Below are 18,511 nucleotides of genomic sequence, written 5' to 3'. Positions count from 1 at the left end.
TGTCGGGATGTCAACTGGTGACATTGTGCAGGTCTAGTTTAGGTGACCACATGGTGATGATTTCATGGACTACTCTTATAATATAAAATATAAAATCCAAATAAAATGGTCACTTCTGTGACGGTTTTATGGTCAACACTAGAACAATTCACAATAGTAACGACGCTATTTCTTTTATTAATTTTGGAAAACCAAACTATGTTCTGTGTCCTTTCCTCTCTTTGCTTAGTTACCAATTTTCAAAACAATGTTAAAACACTTTTTTTTTTAGAAATTCAGATATTAAATAAGTAAACAATAATACTGAGACCTCAACATCATGTGATAGGGGGATCGATACTGGGTTTTTAACTAATTTACAACTTTGAGACCTCTGGGGTTCTACAAATACCATAAATATTTTTCTTAGGCAATCTATTTGTTTTGTGATAGCTTTTAAAGATTTTGGTTAAAACAACTACACGCTTTTTGGTCTGAAAATATCACGCTCTTTAAATAGGCGTGTAGGCATGTCGGAGAAGATTATCTAGTGTGATCAAGGAAAGGAGAGATGGTGCCACGTGAAGAAAGGATAATAAAAATATTTTCAGCTCGAGATTTCGATTTCAAGGTCATGAGTCTCAGAAGAGGCCATATTTGTGAGTGTTCTGGGGTGGAGAATTAGGTTAATGTCTTATCTCTCTTCTCTTCCTGTTCTTCACTTCAAAGACCATTCATTCAGTTTTTTAAAAATCTGACTACAATATGTTAGACAATGCTGCCATGTATGTCAGGGTAAAAGCCGGCACCCACTTTTGAGAATCATGACCCAAATTTGTACCGTACTGATGCATTTTATCAAAGAAGACGGTGTGTTAAGCACTTAACCAGGTCTGACACTCATTTCTTAATAAAGTCTGTGATGGTGTAGTCAGGATATCAGAACAACATACAATGACAGTAAAAAAAATATCATTATTATTTAGATGCCCCAACTAGGTCTCCTTCCCATACGTGCAGGATTCCGTGAGCATCTCTTAACAGCTTTATGAGGAACCTGTGTTTGAATAAACTGAGCAGAACAGAATTAAGGGCTGACTCACTATAGGGTAGACACACTTTCTGGCAACGAGATTTACCTCGAGAGGCAATGTGATTGTTTGCAAATACTTTGAGACAAGCGTCTGGGATCAGAAACAGCTCTTTTATCGCGGAGCTGCTCAGCACATCCCGCTCTCAGCCATCCTGAGAACCCAGCCAGCCACATCTTTAATAGACTCTGAAAAGGAACGCTGAAGTTGATGTAGTCTCTTCAAAACCACCAGACACTTAAATTGTTTCTTGGTGAGTAGAATGTTTAGAACCGTGCCATTTAATATTGGAATCCTCAGCCACAAGAGTCCCTTTAAATTTTAATTAATTTGGTCTGAAGATTTAGTAACTGCTCGAGCTAGCCTTTGAGCTTGGCAGTCGCCTTTGGCCAGAAGCTGCCATGTTGGCCCGGGACAGATGCAGAGGACTAGTCCATCTCTGCAGATGTTGCTTTCGTACTATTACCCTAGTGTGCCTTGCATAAAAGAACAGTCGCCATTCATTATTTGTAATTACAGCCACGCCGGCTCCAGTCTTTCCAACACATCTTCCAAATCCCGAGGAAAGTACTTGGCAAGAACTTTGACACTTTAAAATGACTTTAATTTCGGTAAAGCGTTAGAACCGAGGGGAGGTTCGGCAGTGGAGTGCTTTCACTCGGGGGGGCCTTGTGGGGAGCTCAGAGTTTTGAATATTGTGTAAAAGAAACGGTTAATCAATGAGATCAATGCTTTCTCTGCAGTGCCTTCCAAACCCTTTCTTCTGAGCGCCGGGCCATTCTACTCTGCGTGCTGCGGTGGGTCCTGCAGGCGCCCAGCCTCCCCCACAGCTTTTTCAAGTAAGTTTTAATGCTTCATCAGCAATGCCTCCGTTACTCTGTAAACCAAAGCAGCAGGATTTAATGTGCTCCGGGAAGCTAATTGGCAGTGCACCGGCAAGGAGCTAATTCCTCACTAAAAATCACAGCGACCCTATTCAGGAGGTTTCTAGAGATTATCAAACCTAGGCACAGTGAGCGATTGTGAGCTGGTTTTCGGGAGACACTAAGCCCAGAGCTGACCCGCCAAGCCGAGGGCCTGTTTTCCATTTGATAGAACAGATCTCAGAGGGACTTTTCTGGAAACCCCGTAGCCACACTCCGTTCAAGAAGGGAGAAAAAAAGAAAGCGGGCAAAGAGAGGGCGCTGTGCGGTGTTTTCATTTGGTTTAAAATGACTAAGAAAGTCACAGGTCTAGAAAATAATTAGCAACTCAGGATGGTAAAAGGGGGTAAATGTTTTCAGGGCCCGGGTCTCTAAACGTTATAAGGTCTGGGAAAGAAGAGGAGGAAATGAAGGTAGCAACATGGTGCCCACACTCTCTCATGCATCAGGTGTCTTAATGTGTCAGTAAAAATCTACAGGCAGAGGATGGGCCGTAGTGAGAATCAGGCAGTGGGGGCACGGGAAGGCTCTTGCCCAGGTACACAGCCACGGCAGGTGAGAGTGGAGAAGGGTGAGTCCCATGTCACAGCCTCACGGAGGCTTTCAGCCACCATGGCCCCGTATGTGTCCATGTGTTTTATGGAAGTTTCAGGAGAGCAGTTTCCCCACAGAATGACTCCGGACAAGCGAGGCAGCAAATGTTGCTGTTTAATGAGCTGCAGGGTTCTGAGCCTCTCTTTAGGAGGCCGATACTTTCCCACAGAGCCCTTTACACGGCTGGGATGCGGCTACAATGGGCGACAGACCCGTGACCAATCCTCGCTTTTGCTGGACTCATCCACACGCGACCTCACCACAATTTTTCACTCTGCAGATGAACTTTAGGGACCATTTCACAGTGAGAGGGCTTGGGCAAGGGTCATTTGTCCTTTTGTGTGGTCATAAAGCCAGGCTCTGTGCGTCAGTCTTTTCTCCTGCTTGCCATTCCAAGTGAGTTTCTGGTCGCCATTTAAAGCCCTTGGCTGAAAAATAAAACAGTGAATGGAGCTGACTTTTATAGACTCGTTCTAGCTCATCTTCCCATATAGCCCCGTCCACCTGAAAGGGGATTTTTAGTGGCTGAGCTGAGTGTATATAGGGACTTGCTGAATACACAGGGCCCATTATCAACTGTGGGGATTGTGTATTAACCAGGACCGAGGCACTGCCATTTTGGCGGTGACCTATTAATTGTCGATTTAACTAGAATGTATTGAATGTGAATGGCGAAGTAGAAACCATGACTAAACCTTTTCCTCGCTCCTTCAAGGTGGTCTTCTATGAGGGCGATTGGAAACTTGTGAAAATCAGGGCACCATTTATCACCAGGGAGAGGAGTGGCAGGCCAAGATGTCTGGAGAAGATGCTTAAACCCCATCCCAGGGGCACCGCCTTCTATCGAGGAGGTCTCACACTTGAGCTCACTTGCTTTATCTTGATGTTGGTTCCCTTCAGCAGGTTGCTAATGCTATGGTTCAGGTGTGGGGGACCAGGAACCAGAGTCATAGGGATGCTCGGGCACGTGGGTGTACATGGTGGTGCCGTGTATTTATTTTATGGCAGTGTTTTTAAGAGTCTCTAACCCATAAACGTTTGGGCCAGTTTAATAAATAAGGAAGAAAAGCATCGGCGTGGTTTTAATAGAGCACGTCATCTTCCCAAGAGCTCCAATGATTATTTTAAGAAGGTTGCGTTTTCTCTCATTATTTCCCAGTCCCTCACACCCAGCGCCCTCTGCGGAGCTGTTGTCAATGACGCTCATCCCTCAGGGCTTCAAGCCCCGTGTTTATCTTGGGGGGTGTGGGGATTGGAGAAGAAAACACTTGGCTTGAAAAATCAGAGTGGTTCGGATGGAGGATAGAATCTACTGCCCTTGACTTGTCTGCCCTCCGAATGCTGGCCTCCTAAGTCCATGTAGAGAGCCTACATGTGTTCTTAATAAGTGGCGCTGTGCCACATTATCCCTCATAACTCCGAGGTGAATTTCTTATTTTCCTGTTTATGATGTTTCTTCACACTGGCAGCAGCTAATAACGTGGTGAGATCTCGATGTCTGTACAGAACTCTACAGAAACGACTGGGATAACCAGGGAGCGGCTAATGAGCTTTTACATCCGCTGCACTTTTTTTTTTAAACTAAAGGAATTTACTAGATTTTCTTTTTTTAAATAATAAGTGTTTGTGTCAAGTTGCTAAATTATTTTCCATTGCAGGAGAGAGAGAGAGAGTTTGAGTAGAGAGTTTGTGTTAAGTTTCCACTTGGACAGCCAAAAGTAAGATTTAGAACTAAAACTTGTACCAAGAGAAGAAGCTGATGGCCACCCTCATTGCCTCACAAGGTTGACTCTGCTCTTGCCCAGAACCTAGGATCTCCTCAGCACATCTGTAGCTAAGCAAGGGTGATGCTGTGTCCACTCTCAGTGCGATGCGTTTGCTTAATGTTGATGGAGTTTTCTTGACCCCTCAGATTTAGGGCTGACTCCCTGTCGGAAGTGTGGAAGCCATCACTCGCCCAATGCCCTTCTCACACATAGTAGATGGTTTAACAGGCACAGTGCTGACCCTGAGAACAGGAGAGAAAATTGAATAAATGCTGATCCCTCCCCTAAAGCATTGCATGGAAAAATAAAAACCTTTGATATTACTTTGATATTACTCATAAACTCATTTTCAAAAAGAACGCATCCCCTAGCTAAAATGAAAAGGAAAACTGTGGAAATAATGTAGATAATGACTTTTTTTTTTTTTAAAAATCTACCTTTAAAAAATGACATCTTAATGAGGGAGGCTAGCAAATTGAGTTAATTAGATAATTATTTCATTTCGTCTTTGAGTGCCCAACTTGACCTTTCAAGAATTTTATGCCCCAGAGGACAGAACTTCAATTTGGAATCAACTTTCCGTAAGTCTGAGCAGACTTGTTACCAGGACGAACTGCTCTGCCTTTCCTTGGAAGACGCACTTACATTTGACATTTCCAGTTCATTATTGACGCCTTTCTTCCTTGTTAAAACTTGTTAAAGGACATTGTATTCTCCCCAAGTTTGAGTATAGCATTTTGTGGACAGCAGCAGACAAGGGCAGTAGTTCTGCTGGGTGAAAGCAGATCGGGTCTGTGGGTCTCACGTTCACCGAGGGGTAACGCACTAATAATGCTGCCAGCTGACCTGAGTGTTGGTTTTACTGCTCTCAGATTGAGTGATGGGTGGTCTGAGGAAAGTGGCTGGAGCTGTGGAAACCTAGTAAAGACTAAATACAATTCCTAACACATATATGCACGCAGATACAAAATATTTAGTACGTAGAGAGATTTAATTTAACCCTTCTAAAATCTTTGGAGGGACACAGCCTATTTTTTTTTAAATTTAGAAGGAAGCCCAGTTATATTGCCTAGAAGATTATTATGAATCTGTAGATTTTTTGAATATAGGTATTGACTTCTCGAAGGTGATGGAGTGGTGTCACAGAGATAAATGACATTCGGTCAACCAAGAAGAATCTTTGAAGGATCAGAGACTCAACACAATAGGCTTTCTAAGTTGATGGCTCTATTCAAAGCCCTAGAGAGGAGGAGGCAGCATCAGAAGTCGTTCCTAAGGCTCAGGTCTTTCCCTTTTTTTCCCCCTGCCTGAGCGTTCACCCCAGATGGTAATGTGGGGACCTCCAGGGTCTGTGGGCTTCTTGTCTATAACCCATTCCCCAAGCATCACATGAAATCAAATATAGGGCTTGTAAAACTATCTTGGTTTCCTAACAGAGTTTTCAACTACAGAACGGAGGAGGGTAGGACGGACTGGATAGAACAGAGTGTGGAAAAAGTGCAATGCCATCTCAGTGTGAGCCCAGAGTGTCAGTGGATGCCACAGGCAGTGCAGAGGAGGAGGAGACCACGTCCCCACAAAACCCTGAAAGGCTCAGATCGCCCATGGCTGTTTGGTTTCCGAGACCCTTTTTTGTTTGTTTTTGTATTGATTATTTTATTTCTTTACATTTCAAATGCTATCCCCCTTCCTGGTTACCCCTCCACAGACCCCCATGATCCGTCCCCCTCTTCTTCCTCCCCTTTGTCTCTATGAGGGTGCTCCTCCACCCACTTACCCACTCCCGCCCCACTGCTCCAGCATTGCTCTATGCTGGGGCATCAATCTTCCACAGGACCAAGGGCCTCCCCTCCCACCGATGTCAGATACGGCCATCCTTTCTGTATACGTATCTGGAGTCACGGATCTCTCCATGTATACTCTTTGGTTGGTGGTTTAGTCCCTGGGAGCTCTGGGTGGTCCACTTAGTTCATATTGTGTTTCCTATGGGTTTGCAATCCCCTTCAGCTCCTTCAGTCCTTCCCCTATCTCTTCCATTGGGGTCTCCAGGCTCAGTCCGATGGTTGGCTGTGAGTATCTGCATCTGTATTGGTCAGGCTCTCGCAGAGTCTCTCAGGGGACAGCCATACCAGGTTCCTGCCAGCAAGCACTTCTTGGCATCAGCAATAGTGTGGGGTTTTGGTGTCTGCAGATGGGATGGATCCCTAGGTGGGGCAGTCTCTGGGTGGCCTTTCCTTCAGTCTCTGTTCCATTTTTGGTCCCTGCCTTTCCTTTGGACAGGAACATTTCTGGGTTAAGCACATTGAATAGAAGACACTCAGGTAAAGCCCAAGCTAAGAGGAAGTCAGAGAGTGAAAGACCTTTCCAGTTACCCCACCCTCCTCAGCAGAGGAAAACTGGCATCGGGAGACAGACTCCAGATTTAAATAGTGAAATCTGAAGAAAGCACTAAACAGAGGCTAGTGGTAATTTAGCCCGCCCTGTTGGAGAGGCCTGGATCAAATAAATGGCTACTCTCTCCCCGGCTCTGAGAAGCTACTGAGTTCATTGGAAGGGTGAGAGAGCTTTCTTCCTCAGAGGGCTGTTGGTGGCCTCCAGCTTGCGTTATCCTGAAAGAATCCCTGAGAGTCGGATGCTGTCTAGGTTCAGTGCTGTTCCCTGTACTCTTCAACTTCCTCAAAACCGTGGGGGGGGGTGGGTATAGTGGTCTATGGATTTGTTTTTTAATGTGGAAACCGAACAGGGCTTTTAAGAAGTGGGCTGGGCTGTATGACCCTTGGGTAGTCCACTTTGGGAACAGAGCTTGGGATAAAACATGGCAGGGTTCGAGACCACAGGAACGATGAAGGAACTGTGCCCCTCTAAAGGTTGCTACAGTGGTTGCTTGTGTCTGCTAGAAAACGGATCCAATTGCAAATCGTAAAACATCACACATGGACTATTTGTCCATACTTCTGTAATGGCCTACCTTAGTGCTATATTTGATATTCTGTCGAAATTTTCTCCTCTGCACTTTTACCTACTTGTAAGCCTATTGGTAGTCAGGGGCTCTGAGGAACATGTATCTCTGACGAAGCTGGTTTAGGACCTCCTGTAGGAATAGGCACAGGACTGAGGCCAGGGTGGGGTCAGGAAGCCAGAGAGGCTAGGCCTCTCCTGACACCCCTAGTGCACTGTTAACGCAGACAGCGTGTGTTGAGTTGCCATGGTAAAATGACATGCGTGTGAGATTGGATAAGAGGCGTGTGGGGGCACCAATAGGATAGACACGTTGAAAGGACAGGGAGGATACAGGGTTCTTGGTGTCGGCCATAGCTTTTGGTCCTTCATTGTTACTACTGTTCGTCTCAGTGCACCCAAACCCGAGAACCCAGAGAAACCAGGCCCAGGAGTTAATACCTGAGCTTGGTTATGGGTCTGGGAGAAGGTTTGCTCTTCACAGAGTGAGGTTTGGCTTCAGTGTGCGTCCCCACCATGTTAGAACCGTACCTAGAGGCCCTCTACGGGATTCCATTGTTTTTAATCTAAAAATAACTTGCTAGAATATCCTTTTTAAATATGATATTATATATTTTATTGGATATTTTACATATTTACATTTCAAATGTTATTCCTTTCCCCCCTTCTCCTGCTTCTATGAAGATGCTCCCACTCCCACCCACCCACTCCCACCTCACCGCCCTGGCATTCCTCTACACTGGGGAAATGAGCCTTCACAGGACCAAGAGCTTCTCCTCCTATTGATGCCAGACAATGCCATCCTCTGCTATATATGCACTTGCTAGTGTTTCTGTTGAAAGTTTTAGGGGTATATGAATGAGTGTCAATCCCCCATTGCCTTTTCTTAAGACCTAAAACTTGGCATAGGCATTTAAATCAAGTAAAATCAGAAACCCTAGGTATAACTCTATTTAGGAAAAATTCTGGCACCATGCCCCTGACTCTCTCTTGATACTGCTGCTGTGAAGATTTTCTTTTGGGTATCGTCTAGTCGACCTCCCACTCTGGCTGGCTGTGTGTTGGCTGTGGTCACTCCCACTCTGACGGCTGCTCCTCTGTGGCTCTGCGCGGTCGGTGATGGTCACGTGCTCACCTCACTCTCAGAGCCCTTGAGCTTCTTCTCATCAACTGCGAGCACCTTAAGGACAGGTGGAATCTATTTTCAGCCCTCACTCAATGCCAAGTTGTTCCCAGCTGGGACATAGATCCAAGCTTAGACTGTAGACAGTGGGCACGGATTTTACGTCCATATTCCTGGGATGGTCGCGGTAGAGTTCGCGTCCGCCATTGAACCCCTTCTCCTTAGCACTTTTTCCTGGTTGTAAGCTCAGTGCGTATCTTGCTGCCATGCTGTAGAACATCACACGTGGTCCTTCCTTTGTTGCTGTCTGTCCTTCCTCTTCGTCTTTAGGGGTGGGATAGTTTATTCACTTCTTTGGGTGGTTGCCATTCTCTCCTAAGTTTTGATACTCTGGGCTACACTGTTAGATTGGATACAGTTGCCAGGCTGAACTGAGACTGTCTGGCTGGACCTCAGCCTTGTGTCCTTTGCATAGAATTGGACCTGCATCGCTCCAAGAACTTTGGAAGTAGCTGGTGATGTATGTGTATGTGTATATGTATGTATGTATTATGTATGTAAAATATGTATGTATATATGTAAGGACCAAGTGAGTTACCAAGGGAGAAGCAGATTTGTGGGACCGTTGTTCAGGGTTGGGCTTTAAGCTACCTTTGTGCTATTTTATTCACTTCTTGGAGCATCTTTCGATGATCAGCCTTTTTTTGGGTCATCAAAGAAGTCCACAACCCAGATAGCTTAAGCAACATAGCTCTTGCTATAGAGAGAACCGACTGCCACGGCATCAACTATGTTATACCGCTGCTCCGAGAGTCGGAGGGCTCGCCCTCGCTAACCCTGTGCCCGTTTGTGTTTCTTCTCCCTGCCAGGAGAGGAGCACGGGCTGCCTCTGCTGACCCAGGACTCAAATTCCAAAGCTCGAAGGGGGATTTTAAGAAGAGCTGTGTTCTCGGAGGATCAGAGGAAGGCCCTGGAGAAAATGTTTCAGAAACAGAAATACATCAGCAAAACAGACCGAAGGAAACTCGCCGTCAGCTTGGGACTGAAGGAGTCACAGGTACAGTGAGGAGGAAGATGCCTCCCATGCCTAGTTTCAGCAGGAGCTCGATGGAGTTTGTTCTTTTGGCAAATATGTCTTGTGCCAGGTTTGTACCCCAAAGTGTTCTGAATTTTGGTAGGGGGAGACCCATGGACAAGTCCTGTGTGGAGACAGATTTACAGACACTGAGGTGGCAAGCAGAGCTACAGAATTCACTCTTCTGAAAGGAAGGGAGATATCTCTCTCTCTCTCTCTCTCTCTCTCTCTCTCTCTCTCTTCTCTATCTATCTATCTATCTATCTATCTATCTATCTATCTATCTATCTATCTAGATATAGATATATCTCCTTGGTATTGTAGAAAGAATTTCTTGTACTCTGTGTCAAAGTGTCACCTGTCAATTAAAAAAAAAAATCTGTGGACAATGAGCCGAGGCAGGAAATAGGAGAAGGTGGAAATGTGGGAGTTCCAGCAGATAGACGGGGTGGGGAGGGAGGAATTCTGGGAAAGCAGACAGAGGGGATTTGCATCAAGGCTGGAGGAGACTGTTGCATGAACCTGAGGAGAGGTAACTAACCACGTGGTATGACTTAGACTAGCTTAAGCGGGATAAATAGATTATGAGCTAGAGGAAACGACTCAAAGCTACTGACCTAGGCATTTATTCATATATAAGAAGTTTTAGAAGAGGCTGGGTAGAAAAAGCTGACCGTTATAGGTATTTTTTGTATATATGGAATATATATTTATATATGTGTGTATATGTATGTATATATATTATATGAAATATCATTGGCACTATATATTATATATGAATGTATGTATATGTATGTGTATATATATCATATGATACATTCTTGGATATATATATATATATATATATATATATATATATATATATATACTGTGTGTATTGTCTTTAATCCAGAGAAGCAAACTAAATAATCACCTTCAAAAGCAGTAGACAACCTTTCTTCCTTTTCCCTTTCAACCCAAAATTAGAGAGTGAACGGGAGACTCATGGACACCTCGGGTTGGGCTTCTTTACTCTGAGTCCTTCATTTCGGCAGCATCTGTGCCTTCATTTGTGAATGCACAGCTCGAGAGTGCAGAGTCCTCTCAAGATGGCCAGTTAGCTCCTAGGACGCTAGCACTTCCCTATTTCACCTTCCTTAGAGACACCCCCATTCCCTGCAATCCTGTTCATTTTCTAGAGGAAAAAAATGCAGAAGACCGAGTGTAGGTCTGGCGTCACCTGGCACAGGTGTTCGGAACGTCATTTCTATCTCAGGCAGCCCAGTGTGGGACTTCTTGTTTCCTTAACCTTGAGCCACCATCTGCAGCGGTGCAGGGTGTCCACATACAAGGGCGTCTCAGTTAGGCTTCCCATTGCTGTGATGACCAAAGCGACTTGGGATGGAAAGGGTTTATTGGGTGTATGCTTTATGTCACTGTTCACCACTGAAGGACGTCAGGACAGGAACTCAAACAGGGCCAGAAACTGGAGGTGGAACTGATGCAGAGGCCAGGGAGGGGTGCTGCTCACTGGCTTGCTCCCCATGGCTTGCTCAGCCTGCCTTCTTACAGAACCCAGAATGACCAGCCCAGGGGTGGCCCCACCTACAATGGGCTGGGTCCTCACACGTCAATCACTAATTAAGAAAATGCCCTACAGGTTTGCCTGAGGCACGTTCTTAATTGAGATTCCTTTCTCTCAGATGACTATAGCTTGTGTAGAGTTAATGTAATATACAGTTAATGTATAGTGAATATAAAAACCAGCCATCATAAAGGGCAGTAGAAATACAGCAGGCACACCCCACTTTCCTTATAGACCCACATCCACTAGGATATTTTGAGTTGGTATAAAGGAATAGTGTAAATGACAACATCTCAAACATGCCCTAGTGTATGGAATTACACTGCCCCTTGATTCCTTTCCCTGGGGAAATGGTTTATCCCATAAGCTGCCATGTTGTCCCCAATACTTTTTAGTTGTAGAAACCAGTCTTTCCTGACAGAGGGTAATTAGGCTATAACCTTAATTGATTGCTTTGAATTTCATGAGTCTCAGAGCAGTTTTGCATATGAATGGACTCTATGGCTGCATCTCCAGGGTCTACTTTGCAACCCTGTGCTGGGTGAGCCATCACAATGTTGGCATCCTAGGAAGTTACTTAGCCAATGGAAGTTAGATAACAAGATTAGGGGGCTTGCCCTGGTGGGTCAGAGCAGTAGGGAAGCCAGACCAGTAGTTTGTAAAGCTTTTTGCAGAGCCGCAAACTGTGCCTCCCTTGTCTGGAGATGGCCACCTTTGTCATGGTCCTCAAATCCCAGGAAGTCAGGTGATGGAACTGCCTGATGGGCCTGAATTAGGGTGGCAGGTACCTCAGTAGACCCGGTTGGGGTGCCACAAGCATGGATAAGAAAACCTGTGGGAAGAGAGGAGACCACATGAAGGTCAGAATTTCAGGGGGCTCAGGGTTATCAGCTTGAAGGGATGCTGAGAGGAGGAAGGGATGCTTCACGCTGAGCAGGTGTGGCCTTCTCCTCCACACTCCATGGACACACTTTGATATCAAACCCCACAGCCTTTTATAAGCTCCGGGGATGGCTGCAGTCTCCAAGCCAAGGAGGCGAGTGACTTTATTTGTACACTATCACTCGGCTCTGAAGCCAAGCACATAGTTTCACGTCATTACCTTGTTTTCAAAATTCAGGTATCCCAGAGCGAACGCTTTTTGAGTTCCGTACTGAATTTTGGGGAGCACTTAATAAGCAATTTGGCACTTTATTAGCTTCCTGGTTTATCAGCTATGCCAAACAAGAGGAGAATTCGAGAGGTTACAAATGAAAGCTCCTGTTACATGTCTCCAATCCAGATTAGTTTTTATTGCTGTTTATAAACGCTTCTTGGTTCAGTTTGCTGGAATATCAGATCTTAAAATGAACTTACGTATGGGATGGATATGTGGAAATTGCAATTATGTCCACGTTTGCATGATGCTTACCAGTGATAATTGATGCCCTTTATGCTCACAAGGATCCTATGAAGTACCTGCTATTCCTTATATTATCCCCCCTCTACAGAGAAAAACTGGTACTGGAATGCGTGCGTGGGTGACTCCCTATCTATGCAAGTGAAAGGTGCTTTGTCTGTTCTTTTGGCTTTTCACAAATCACCTTTACGATGATGATCAAGGTATAGGAGACAAAAATCCTCATAGCCCTGTCTAGTTGGCCCGGGTCCTCCAAGACCACATACCATCCCAGCTCCCAGCAAGGCAGATGAGTATACAGTGTTTCTGCCACTTGCGTGAACAGACCCATTCAGTCCAAGTTCTTTGTTACGTGCTTTCCACAGCATTCAGTCAGGGAGATTCTTCAAACCATGGCAGACGTCCCTGTACTGCTTTGCTGTGTCACCACTGCATGGTGCACACATGTCACTCCGCTACTGATAGACAGGCCTGTGCATCCCCCAGCCTGGGATGTCATGTGCAACCCAGTTGGCCACGTGGGCTGGTCTGTTCTTTTTTCTCAAGTGTTATGGGATGGGTCCTTTGTACTTGACCTGTACATCTTTTTCACTCTCTCTCACATGAGCCTCATTGCATATCATCTGTAGGCGTATCATACACTCCCACCATCGAGTAGCTTCTCTGCTCTGGCATATATTACTTCCTGTACCTTCTTCCCCCTACCTCAGACTCAGGCCAACTCCCATTCTGTTTTCTGTTGTAGCACAGAGGCTTAAGAATATAAGCATTTTGTATGAGTGGGGGACATAGAGTATTTTTTATTAATTGGATTATTTTATATAACATAATATCTTCAGGGTTCACCTATAGTGTAATAAGTTACAGAATTACCTTTCTTTCTAAGAGTGAATAATATTCCATTATATCGCTGTGTGATTTTTGCGTAGCTGTTCGTCTATTGATGACCTCGATTACTCCCAATATTTGGATATTATAGATGCTGCTGCTGTGAAGATACGTATGCAAATATCCTGCGGATTCCCGCTTTAATTCTTCTGGGCTGTCCGTTGCTTTTCTGTTTGTTTACGGTGTGTTTGTTTGTACAGAGATTTCTCAGTTTTATGTAGCCAGTTCCATCTTCTCAGTTTTATTGCCTTGGGTATTTTATGGGTTGCTTTAAAAAGGATTTGTGTCCTAAAGACTGTAATTATAATCTCATAGATTTTCTTCTAGGACTTTTGTAGTCTCCTTTTTTTTTTATGTTCAGCCATTTCATCCTCTCGGAGTTGCTTTTGTGTTCGTTGAGGGAGGTGCACCTGCGTATTTCACTAAATAGGTGCATTTGTCCACGGGTTGTGGAGACAGTATTTCATGGTTTGTTTTTTTTTTTTTTATGAAGATTACTTAGATCAAGATCCATCTCTGTATCACTCTGCCTGTCTCTGTCCTTGTACCGCACACACACACAGACACAGACACATACCTGTGTGTGAACACATGCAGATAGACGCACATGGAACCATACACAGACACATGCACACATTTGTAGATACACACACAGACAGTCACACACGCACAAGCACATAGTCATTACGCACACACAGATAGACAGTTGGACAGACACACCTAGACACAGATACCCAGAGAAAGGCAGACAGACAGACAGACAGACACACACACACACCTGTGTACTAAGGAGAGAAGAAAACAAGTGTGTCGAGCAAAGCAGAAGCATCCCTGGGAACCACAATGTCTTTGCACTGAGGGCTTGGGAAGCCCTTCAGGAGCAAATGCCCGCTGCTAATTATGAATGCATCCGGAGCAGAGCTGAATGCCCTGGTGTGCACGCTTTAGAGCTATTTCCTTAGCAAAGGCCTTAATCTCAGCACTGTAGCTGGTGCGGCTGTCCTGGCACTCAGTTGCCTGGAGTGGATTTCCTGTGCTGACATTTAAAAGGGAAAGGTGAAGAGACTCTTGTCACTGTGGAAGGAAGGTCTGGTTTGCTTTCTTCAGTGTGTGTGTGTGTGTGTGTGTGTGTGTGTGTGTGTGTGTGTGTGTGTGTGTTCTATCTAACGTAGTTTAGGCTGACCTCAAACTTCCTACCTAACCAAAGATGAGCCTGAACTCCAGATCTTTCTGCGCCTACCTCCTGAGTGCTGGGGCTGCAAGCATGTGCCACCCACCATGCTTCCGTGCATGGCGTGTGTGATGCCAGGGTTTGAATTCAGACCTCACACATGCTAGCCCAGCACTCTATGAACTGAGCCGTGTCCCCAGCCCTCTCAGTTGTATATTTCTTTAATTATTTTCTTGGGTAAGAGTTCTTATTTTAATTTTTTATAGTTTCCAATGGACAGCTCCATACGTGTTTATCAGCAGTTCTAAACCCCTGGGCCTCTCTCGACCCCTTTGGGGGTCACGCATTAGATATCATGCACATCAGATGTTTACATTCTGATCCACGACAGTAGCAGAATTTCAGTTATGAAGTAGCAGTGAGAATACTTTGATAGTTAGGGGTCATCACATCATGAGGCTCTCTATCAAAGGGTTGCAGCATTAAGCAGGTTGAGAACCACTGCTGTATAAAGTACATTCGGATACCTGTCATCTTTCTCCAGCCTCTCTCTCTTCCCGTTGTCCCCCTTACCCCACAATGACCGTTCAAGCACTCGTGTTCTAGACTCCCTGAATCTAACTAGTATTTTTGTTTGTTTGTTTCAGAATGAAAATGTAAATAGTTAGTGCAGAATATAGTGAATCAGCGATGACTGTTTTCTGTTTTTAAAATGTCAGGGATGTAGTTGGGAATTCTCCTGCTTTAAGGAGAGTGCACGGCGGATGGGGGTGGTTTATCAAAGAGTCAGGCTGGGTGTGGTGGGGGGAGCTATGATTCATCTCCAACCACCATCAAACACTTCTGGCTTAATTACAGCCAATTGTTATTTATTGAGACTAATTATCATACTTTGATAAATCCTGGGAGTAATCAAAATTTGGAAGCTGTATAAAGCCCACATTTATCAAAGCATTTCAAAATGTACTGTTAATTTAATGTTACAAAGTTTGTGGTGAGGTCCGCATGTTAACACGGCCTAGGGACCAGGGGTTGAAGTTCTTCACTGTGCTCTCCTGTGTGATCTTGGGTTGGTTAATTCTCCAGACATGTTTCCTTAGATATGACATGAAAATTTCATCAAACCATACAGTCTACCTATAGTACACACACACACACACACACACACACACACGCGTGTGTGCACAACACACACACACCATTTACACATACAAATACCCTGCACATACACACATGCATATACATACACATATATAGACACCCTCTCACATACACATATAAACATCCCACACATAAACATATGTGCATGCATACACATACAAAGACACCACACATACACACACATGCACACACACACACACAATCCCCATGCAATGAACTAACCGACCAAATATAATATTCCCAAATCAAAACACGTAGGTGCTATACCAGTCAATATTTCTTGGATAAATGTTTCGGCATGGACCAAATGAAATGATGTTTTAAAATATTTAAAACTAAGTTAATTTCAAAAGCCACAGAAACACAGAGTGTAATCAGTGCACTGCAGTCATTCTAGTTAGAAGAGTGGTTGTGATGTGTGGTTGATTTCTCAAGTACCTTTGGAGGAACCCACAGGAAAAGCCACAGGGGGGTCTCTAGTTAGGCTCCCAGCACAAGAGATTCTGTAGAACGTAGAGTAGAAGCAGTTAGCAGTTGGTGTTGAAGAAGGGGTCTGAATGTGTGGTCACCTAGCATGTATGAGGCCCACGTCAAAGAAATAAGTAAATCACTCAAGCGCTGCGTGTGGAATAAGGGTTTCCTTCCTGATTATTTTCTCCACAGGTGAAGATTTGGTTCCAGAACAGAAGGATGAAATGGCGGAATTCCAAAGAAAAGGAAGTGCTGTCCAGCAGGTGTCTCCAAGAAGTGAGCCTTCAGGAAGACAGGCTGGCACGGCCTGCTGCGGGCTGTCCTCCACAGTGCCCTTCAGTGTGGGAAGTCTCCCAGCCACACTCCAGTCCGAGCTGGAGGGGAGAGTCTCCGGAATCTGCGGAAAGACTGAGCCGGGAGAATTCAGGGGTCCCAGAAGCAGGTTCACTCCGAGGTGCCTTGTACCTGTGTCCTGAGAAGGGACCTCGAGACGAGGATGGACTCTGTAGCACCATATGACAGGAGCGTGCTCCATGTTCATTGAAAAGGACCCTTAGCCAGTAACATTGGGATTAAAGCCAGTTAGACCGTGCCTCAAAACTGCCTTAAACTAATACCTTGGTGTGATGTCTGAGCCATTGCCTAAGGAGAGCCACCCTACTGCTTCTTATTTAGCCCTAGACGAAGGATCAATGTGTAAATGGAATAGAACCTTCCAGAAGCTATGACAAGACTGAAAGAAGAGCCAGGATCAGCCCAGAGCCCGTTCTGGTTACCTGTATATGTGCCTGTGCCTACGTGTTTGTATGTATATGCTCATTAAATACATCAGCAGAAACTAGCTCTCTCCAGGTTTTACACGGAGCAGATTCATTGCATTTTGTATGAATTTAAAAAAAAATCAGGCCAATATTCATTTTCCAAATAGTGTAAAATCTGGGCTTCAGTGCTGCACGATTAATTATTCCTGTATAAATTCTCATCTTCTGGCTTCTTTGGTATCCAACTGTAAGTGAATTTTAGCAAGGTTAGCAGCTCTAGTGAGGTTAGCCGGGGCTAGACATACACTGAAGGAAGAGAAAGGGGGCTCAACGGGAAGCTATCATTTTGAATATAGTTATTAGTATCTCTGGTTTCCAGTTCTGAGACAGATGGGGCCATCGGTGAAGAAGGTCCACCATGTTGGGACACTGATAGTCGTTTGGTCTCTTGTCTTTGGGGGTTTCCTAGGTCAGAGTTTTCTAAATACAGTAAATGCCTGAGTGGGAGGAAGGGCTTGTCACGTCAGTGTTCAGTAACTTTTTGATCATCTACGCCAACTAGTTTGTAATTGGTGGCCAAGATAAAGTCAAGACACAGCATCTCCGCTCTTAAACGGTTGCTGACAGGACTAAAAATCCCAGGGCTGATGGCCTCTGTGGTCAACACTGATCGCGCACTACATAAATCTGAATTTCCCACCTGGTTCGCTCACACTACATATGGTATGTGGTTTTATATATTAAGAGACACCACCCAGATGCTTTACGATGACCGTGTAATAGTCTTTGTGTAGAAATCACATTTCTGGTAACAATTTTCTTAGTTAATCCAAATGTATTAATTCTAAGTCCGCAAAACAAAATGTTTTAGTTTGCAGGAAATGAAGCAAGAGAGAGACGGGGGGGTCAATGATGTGGTTTTGAATGAATCTGTGGACAAGAACACAACTTGAAGTCTTTATGTGGTATTTGATTAGTGAGCACATGAGAGAATGGCGTGTACTTATAGCTTGTTCACCTTCTTGGCTACAGGCTTCAAGGGTTTATTGTGAAAAATGTGTTGTAACCAACACCAGAAAATTACGTTTTTGTTTTTTTTTTTTTAAGTGGAGTTTGAATTGGTGTCTTCGTCATCTTTATGTTCCCTAAAGGTCACGTTAAAAGGTTGTCTTTGAGCTCCGTTGAGGGATGAGGGATCTAGGGACCTGATGACTATTTACATTTGAAAACCGGTTCAGAAAGCGAAATCCTGTGTGCATTCTTTAGTGCTAAGTTACTGCATTTGTAGGCTGCTCTTCAGGGCCAGAGAACTATGCTGAGCATCCAGGGTGTGTCAGGTCATTTCGTCCTCATGGCTGTAACCCTGCGACACGGACGTCGTTCCTGTTACTCCTTAGAGGTTGCCTCCTCTGTGAGGCACTGCTCACAGAGGTAATCACTCAGGGTCTCAGGGTGAATGTAGTAAGTGTCTGTGCCCGGTTTCATGACCTAAAATCTTACCAACCCTGTGGGACACACCGCACCATGGATATATTCACACAGGCTACAGGATGCCATGTGGGAGGAGGCTTCGGGGAACTCTGGTAA

The 18,511-nt window shown here is 44.7% G+C and overlaps 1 protein-coding gene across 1 annotated transcript in view; it reads left to right on the top strand.

The window, feature by feature from the left end:
- The window catches only part of Dbx2 (developing brain homeobox 2), a 29,635-nt gene extending 12,625 nt beyond the window's left edge, over positions 1 to 17,010 (top strand). The window contains exons 2-4 of the mRNA XM_032885489.1: positions 1,814 to 1,909; positions 9,304 to 9,491; positions 16,356 to 17,010. Of these exons, the coding sequence (XP_032741380.1) occupies positions 1,814 to 1,909; positions 9,304 to 9,491; positions 16,356 to 16,682 (611 nt within the window). The 3' untranslated portion in view covers positions 16,683 to 17,010. The remainder of the gene's footprint in view (positions 1 to 1,813; positions 1,910 to 9,303; positions 9,492 to 16,355) is intronic.
- The last annotated feature ends 1,501 nt before the right edge of the window (positions 17,011 to 18,511 follow it).

Source organism: Rattus rattus, chromosome 1, assembly GCF_011064425.1.
Source record: "Rattus rattus isolate New Zealand chromosome 1, Rrattus_CSIRO_v1, whole genome shotgun sequence".
Classification (NCBI taxonomy): Eukaryota; Metazoa; Chordata; class Mammalia; order Rodentia; family Muridae; genus Rattus; species Rattus rattus.
The sequence above is the reverse complement of the archived record's forward strand: the minus strand, read 5'-3'. Positions and strand labels throughout refer to the sequence as shown.